General features: G+C 42.7%; 1 protein-coding gene across 1 annotated transcript in view; it reads right to left on the bottom strand.

The window, feature by feature from the left end:
* Positions 1-4,661: 4,661 nt before the first annotated feature.
* Positions 4,662-8,046, bottom strand: part of LOC138750647 (very-long-chain enoyl-CoA reductase-like) — a 49,494-nt gene continuing 46,109 nt past the window's right edge. The window contains exons 10-12 of the mRNA XM_069912749.1: positions 7,300-7,388; positions 6,402-6,447; positions 4,662-5,155 (exon numbers count right to left, since the gene is read on the bottom strand). Coding sequence (XP_069768850.1) covers positions 5,028-5,155; positions 6,402-6,447; positions 7,300-7,388 — 263 coding nt within the window. The 3' untranslated portion in view covers positions 4,662-5,027. The remainder of the gene's footprint in view (positions 5,156-6,401; positions 6,448-7,299; positions 7,389-8,046) is intronic.

Below are 8,046 nucleotides of genomic sequence, written 5' to 3'. Positions count from 1 at the left end.
CAATCCCAGTCAAGCGTTTTGAGGGCTGCTGATCTTCTATTGTTGGGACATCGAGTTACACAACATGGTATTTTGCCTGATGAATCGAAAGTGAGTGGAATTTGAGAATTTCCTACACCTGTTACGTTTGGCCAGTTGTGATTTCTTTTCGGCATGATGAATTTTTATTGCTGTTTCCTGGTGAATGCCGCAGTATCCCTATGACCTCTTACTGAACTACTAAAAGGATCTGATGTCTGTTTCCAAAAAAGGCCTTAACTTTGGGAGACATTGTTTGCCAAATGGCCTGTTCTTGTGCTGCCCTGTTGTGAGATGATTCATTTCTTTTCAAGGATTGTTCAGATGGGCAGTAAATTGTTCAGAGGTCTACCTCCAATTATTGTCTTTAGAAGAAAATGTCTATTATTTAATTCCCTGTAGAAACAGCAGGTTATAATTCAAGCTGTGAAGCCACAGCAATAATGCAAAATTATTGAATCCATTTTAATCAGCCTTCACCTTGTACAGTGTTCAGTTGAGGCAAGGAAAACCAAATTCAATCTTTAACCTATGGGAAAGATTAGTAATCCTCTGTGCCACAGAATTATTTCTGAAAAAAATGTTTGGAAAATGTTGCGAATTCAGCTTGGAAAGTGGTGATGAAGAGGACCCACAACAACATTTAAAAACAATTAAACCCAGAGCATTTATTAGAAACCTTTCATCACAATTAGCATGTTCAGTCTAGGAAATGATAGATGGAGGAATGGCATGTGGTAGTTGTTCTTATTTGAGATAGATTAGTGAAGGCAACTGAGAAAAATGGAGGTAAAATAGAAAATTTCTGGGCAGTTGTTCGAGTAGGTTATTAGTTTGTCATTTAATTGTGGGCCAAAGGGCCTGAAATGTGTTACAGATCTCTATGTAAAACTCCATAACAATCTGTCACTTTGGGAGCAGTGCTGGTCCCTCCAACCCCTGAGGAACATAGACATTCAGTCATGTGTTCTTTCAGCTACAAATGATTCTCTTATTCAAGCATGGCCAGAGGTCACTCGTGTTTCATTTCAGTCTCACAAACTGTTTTGGTGGTTTTCATTTGTAAATGTGGAAAATTCCATTTTGGGAGTAGATTTCTTCTCTCATTTTTCATTGATGTATTTTAAAAAATCACTGCTTTGTGGCCTGCAGTTCTTGAATGCAAGTGAGCTACATTTGTTGTCCAATATCATCTGCCAACTGACAACCCTTCAACCTGACTCCTGCCCTTTCAAAGCCTTGCTCAAGTGTTTCCCTTGCCTCGAGACCCCATCATATCACCATACAGACAAGGAATAAGCTACCATATCGAGACTCAGGGTCTACGAGACGTGGGCTCATTGTACCCCCGGATTATCTTAAAATCGCACAATTGGAATTGCAAGAGTTGGGCATAGTTCACAGATCTGACAGCTGCTGGGCTTCACCATTTCATATGGTTCTGGATAAAAACTGGGGATTGGCAACTTTGCAGTGATTATCCTGCCCTGAACAATTCGACTGTGCCTGACTGTTACAATATTCCCAATTACCAAGACTTCCTCGCAAACCTCCACGGCAGATATGTATTTGCCAAAATAGATCAAGTACGTGCTTACTATTAGATTCCATTTGAGGTTTCTGATGTCATGAAGACTGTAGTGATGACCCCTTTCGGCATGTTTGAGTTTCTGAGAATACCATTCGGTCTATGGGATGCAGCTCAGACATTGCAGCGGTTCATGGACCATGGACTCACTGGCCTTGGGTTTTTATTGGTGGTTGATTTCATCGAGGAGATTCTGGTTGCAAGTGTGGATGAAGAGGAGCACAAGTGCCACCTTATCTCATGGTTCCAGAGGCTTGAGGAATTTGGCATCGTGATCAATCCCAGTCAAGCGTTTTGAGTGCTACTGATCTTGTCCAAGTAGCAGAGCAGAGGAACTCTTCTGAAGAAGAGTAAATCCAAAACTTGGAGACGGCTACAGAGCCGACAAGGGCAGCAACACACAATAAATCACTGTGGTTTCCGCAGGAGGAGGAGGAGGAGATGAAGATTAGAAAGGCCACTAGGCTAGGACTTCTTCTACGAACTGCATTTAGAACCACAGAACCATACAGCAAAGAAACAGGCCCTTCAGCCCTTCTAGTCCATGTCAAATTATAATTGTCCCTAGTCCCACTGGCCTGAACCCCAACCCTAGCCCTCCATATCCTTCCAATCCATGTACCTGTCCAAATTCTTCTTAAATATATAAAATAGAACCATAGGAAAATGCAGCACAAATTTTAGACATACAGCACGGTAACAGGCCCTTTCAGCCCACGAGCCCATGCTACACCCCCAGAACATTTTGAGTGGTGGGAGGAAACCCATACAGACACAGGGAGAAGGAACAAACACCTGACAAATAGCTTGGGATTTGAACCCTGGTTCCGGTCACTGGCACTACAACAGCTTTACACGAACCGCTGTACTTACTGTGCCTCCCCACACTGACTGTGTAAGGATTTGAAACTGAGGCTAAAACTTGAACATTCCTTTGATCAAAAAGATACCAAAATTACTCAAATATTATAAAAATAGAAATATCACATTGATATTGATTAATAGGGTGATTAATACGACTCAACAAGATTATTTTTGTGATAAATATACTTTCAGATTTATTTCTCATTTGGCAGAGGTCATCACTGTTTAAATATTTGGAGAGATTTGTTTTGCTTTGATATGTTAAACTTTGCTTTCAAAAGCTGCCTGATTGTATTGACTCTGATCAGATTACAATCAATGAGGGAGGTGGAGGGGAATTTAAGAGAGGAATTAATTCCCACATTGAGTATGTTTTTAATGGCGGTGCTGCCAAAGCTGCTGTTGTGGACCCGGGAGAGGGGAGACACAGCGCTGCTCCGAAGGGTTCAACTGCACCGTCCTCGTGCCGCTGGCTCCCCACAGTCATTAAAACGCCAATGGTGTTTTTAAACGAAAATCCTGCAGGATCTGGGGGAGCAGCGGACTGGCACAGGCACCAGAAATGAGGAGAACGCCCACCCGTTGGGAAGGAGAGGCAAAGGAGACAAGTAGACAGGACGGTGACCAGCGAGGAACTCAGTGACAACAAAGATTTTGCTTCCTGAACACTTTTGGGTGCATTTATGGATTTTGGGCTGCTGATCACAAAATTTGCCTTAAAATTTTCCTATCATGCATTGGTTTTTTTATATATAACCACTTTTTGAGAGTTCCTATGCCTACTTCAAGCAGACAAAACAATGAAGTGCAACATGTCATTGAAAATTCATTTCCTGCATTCGCACTTGGCCGTCTTTCCCGCTGATCTTGGTGCAGTCAGTGATGAACATGGTGAAAGGTTTCACCAGGACATTGCAATGATGGAAAAGCAGTATCAGGGCGATTGGAATCAATCAATGCTGCCCAACTGTTGTTGGAAACTGACACGAGAGGCATCAGATGCTGAGTACGAGCGGCAAAACATATTTAGGTCAGTTGAACTACGCAATGTGTCACCATCATTATGTGATTAAACAGGCTAAATATAATAAAAGTTAATTTAATTTTTCTCTACCTTCCTGTGATGCAGCAAATCTGAAATGATCTTTGTGTTCAGCTTGAAGATGTCTATCATAGTCCCCATTTTTTTTCAGGAAGCAAACCTTTTGGGGGAAAAATTTCTTGTCCAATGTTATTATCCCTCTGCTGCAAGAGGGAGCTTCCCAAGAACAAAGCTGCTGCTACATTTCCTGAATTACAGTGATTTTCTCAAACACATTTCATGAACCTTAAGATGCTTTGTAATATTCCCAGGGATGTGAAGGGCACCATATCAATCCAAATCTTTCTCGCATGTTGTGCACACTTATGCTGTTAGTATTTACTTCATGTTTCTCACCAAGGCACAACTCAAAGGAAGCCTTGAACTGCTGGCAACTATTAGCGTGGCTCGCTGAGTAAGTCCCAGGCTCGGGCATTCTCCCGCACGGGGGTTTCCACTGCAATTGAAGTCTGAAAGAGAGTGCTGAAGGGAAAGTTGGCAGATGAGAGGGTGGACATTGGAGAGAGAACTGAGGGGAGGCAGCAGACAGATAGAAGGAATAGATGTTGGATGAAAGGGATGGGACTCGGACAGATGATTTGGTGGGGAGGAGAAGTAGGTAGATGGAAGTAATAGGTGTGAGATAAAAAGGGCAGAACTCAGGGAGAGGGTTTGGTGAGATGGGGTCTGAGACATCAACAATGATGGAACGGGGCATCATTTGTGAGGTTAGGGATCTCTAAGGAAGAAGCAGCAGGAACTTGTCCACCCCAAGACCGAAGAGGAGCATTGACTACCAAGCGGAGGTACAGGTATGGTAACTCCCCTCTGCTTAGGATTTGCTCCACGTGCAGTCTGTGAGTCTGGACTTGTACATCACCTAATGTCACTCTGCATGTTCTATGGTTTCTGTGCATTATGCATGTCAGGTGAATAGAAGTGCCAGCTACAATTCTGGTATGTTGTCAACCCCCTTCACCCATTGCAAGTTCCTCTACAGCATGGCATTGCTACCTTTTCTTGGAACTTATGAATCTTAAAAAAAGCAGATGTTTCAGCTGAGCATTTTGATCAGAAAAAAAACCTCCAAAAGAAAAATGCACATGTCAATTTGCTGTGAGCATTTGTGTTTATTTAGAAACAACATCTTCCCAACAGCAAAGCTCTCTGGCTTTAACCAGACAACAAAATATCAACTATCACCAGTGCACAGAGTGGCACCACAGTGAGTCGAGGTTAATGTGAGATATTAGGGGAGACTCAAGGCTTGAATAAACCTGGTTTATAATGCAAGGACAAGGAGGAATTAAATAATCTGCCAATTATGTTCTTGACAGCTCACTGCAGCCCTAACGATTTAAGTCAGTAACATAATCTTGAGTGGTTTTGGTTTGCAAACAATGTTGAAAATTGGCAGTAACAGAACGGAAACTTCTGCCAAAGAGGGCTTTGTCTTCTGGCATCCATTTTGCCACATTATAGCAAGAAAGGAATTATCGGCATGCGGAGGGTGGGGTAATCCTTAAACTCCTTCAGATACACGTGGTGCTTTCCTTTCGCCCAGACCGTCATCTGGAAGAAACCTATCAGGGTGAACAGTCCAACTGAAAGGTATGAGAGAGAAAGTGTTCAATGAGAATTAGAGAGGTGCCCTTCCCAATTTTGTGACTGCACCCATACTTATTACTTTTTTATAGAACATGGAAATCTACAGCACAGTACAGGCCCTTCTGCCCACAGTCTTGTGCTGGCCTAATAACCTACTCTAACAACTGCATAATCCATTTTTTTCTCAGATTCATGTGCCCATCTAATAATTTCTTAAAAGATCATATTATCCAGCCCCCACCACTGTTGCCAGAAGCACATTTCACGTACCATCACTCTTGGAGTTCAAAACTTACTTCTTGCGCTTAACCCCCTGTACTCTATCCCAAGCATCTTAAAACTAAGCCCTTTCATGTTAGCCATTTCAACCCTGGGAAAATAAAGCCTCCATCCATCCATACGGTCAATAGCTCTCATCTCTAACCCTAACCCTGTTTCAGGTCACCTCTCATTCTCCAAACTTCCAGTTCACTCATCCTATCCTCATAAGGAATGCTCTCCAATCCAGGCAGCATCCTTGTAAATCTCTGTAACCCTTTCTTTTGTATCCATGCCCTTCCTGTGGTGAGATAACCAAACATAACACAATATTCCAGTGGGATCTGTCTGGGGTCTTATATAGCTGCAACATTACATCATGGTTCTTGAACTCAATCCCACAGTCACTAAAGGCCAACACTATAAATCAGTGCAGCAGCTTTGAGTCTCCTATGGGCACGGACCTCAAGGTCTCTCAGTTCTTCCACACTGTTCAGTCCTCCCCAATAACATTGCATTTTCCCTTCATATTTCACCTACTGAAATGAACCACTTCACTCTTTTCCGGGTTAAACTCAATCTGCCTCTTCTCAGCCCAGTTCTTCATTGTTTCAATGTCCCTGTGGCATCCCTCCAGACTGTCCAAAACACCACCCACTTCCCTGCCATCTGCAAACTTATTCACCCAACCTTCCACTTCCTCATCCAGGTCATTTATAAAAAAATCACAAAGAAGAGGGGTCCCAGAACAGATCCCTGAGGACCATCACTGTCATTGACCTCCATGCAGGACATGAGCCATCCGCAACCACCCTCTGCCTTTGTGGGCAAGCAATTCTGTATCGACCAAGCAAGGCCTCCTTGGGCTCCAAGCCTTCTGACTTTCCGAATTAACCTTGCATGGGGGACTTACTGATATCCATGTACACTACATCCACTGATCTACCTTTGTCAATAGGATCTGGAACATTAAACCAGCCTTACCTGGAAGACACTGTGTCATTATAGTGAAACCAATCCAAGATCCTACCTGGAGAAGGTGAGCAGATTTAGAGAATCACAGGCTGATTTGTAAATAGTAGGCATCCAAATAACTGTTTTTACTACAACTCCGTAGATTACACTTTTATGTAGGAAACGCTAAAGATAATAAAATTGGTATGTTCATAAGCTTTAAATGTTACATTTGCAGTTAAAGAATAATAACATCTGCAATAAAGGGACTCAGATTATGACAAAAAAATTCTAAAATCCATATTGTTTTACTGATACAAAGTGGACACCAACACTCTCATCCTGACCCTAAGTAATTCTGAAGGTCTAAGCTACTACCAGATGGAGCCGACCAGGGGTCTGAGGTCGAGAAGCTTCGAAAATCCGTACTGCTCAGGGGATTGGGTCGTTCTGGATTTTTCTGCTTCTCGGACGATACTTTTAAGATTCAAATTTAAGGAAGAATAAGGAGATGAACAGGTAAATGTGGATAGTTAATTCATTAACAAATACAGCATGCTTCATTTATCAAAATGAGCAGTATTAAATAAAGATCAACTCAACAAGTTGCTGCTGTACATTTGTGGCACTTACACATGCACACAAAATCCCACTAAATTTTAAAGGTTTGAGAGTTTTCAAAAAGTCTGGATTCGCGGTTGGTCTGGATTTTTGGACTTCTACTGCCCTTGTTTTTAATCAGGAATACTTGTCTTCACCACAGACCACCTGTGACAACCACATGGATTATCAGTGGCCCAGGGACCACAACTTGAGAAACACTGCTCAAACTCAGGAAACTCTGGTGAAGCCAGTAAGAAATTTGTGCAGCACGTCTGCTGGGTATAGATCATAACCAATGCATGGGAGCTCCCGGGGCACAACATACCTCGTAGGTGTAATTGGGACAGGTTACAAAGAAGAAGAGCCAGGTGAAAGGGTTCTTTGTCGGGTGGGGAATCTTGCGCATCTTGGATCCTGTGGAGGGAATGGGCGTACAGATACCATGAAAACTTCCAGACACTAAGAGACGGCCCCTAACACCCTGAAATCCCAGATTAACTTCCAGTGTGATGTACTGCATGGAGATTAACATTCTCCTGTTGAGTTAAGTAATTGAGTTCAGTGATTTTTAAAAAATCCATTGTTGAGCATTGGCATTTCAACAACGGAGCCACAATCGTAGTGTTGGGGTGGGGGGGGAGGGGGTTCACAAACCCAATAAGTTGGGTTGACTTAATAGAGGACTAGAAGATTCTAAGAAGCTTAGATGACAGCCAGCGCCTTTTTCCTAGGGCAGGAGTAGCAAACACAGGATTTCATCTGTACGAAGTAAAGGAAGGAAAGTTTAGGGGAGACATCAGGGGCAAGCTTTTTTTTTGTACAGAGTGTTGTGGGTGCCTGGAATGCATTGTTAGGGTTGGTGGTGGAGGCTGGAACATTAGGGGGATTTAAGAGACTCTTAAGACAGGCACATAGATGAAAGAAAAATAGAGGGTTACAAGGTTGGAAGGGTTTAGAATTTTTTTTTGGTAAGAATATATGGGCACGGCATGGTACCTGTTTTGCCTTCCAATCAGAGTCTCGTGAAGCCATGCATTGCACATGGTGGATGGTTTTTACAGGCAGATTCTAC

Source organism: Narcine bancroftii, unplaced genomic scaffold, assembly GCF_036971445.1.
Source record: "Narcine bancroftii isolate sNarBan1 unplaced genomic scaffold, sNarBan1.hap1 Scaffold_216, whole genome shotgun sequence".
Taxonomy (NCBI): Eukaryota; Metazoa; Chordata; class Chondrichthyes; order Torpediniformes; family Narcinidae; genus Narcine; species Narcine bancroftii.
Note: the sequence above shows the minus strand (reverse complement) of the source record. Positions and strands in the feature narration are given on the sequence as shown.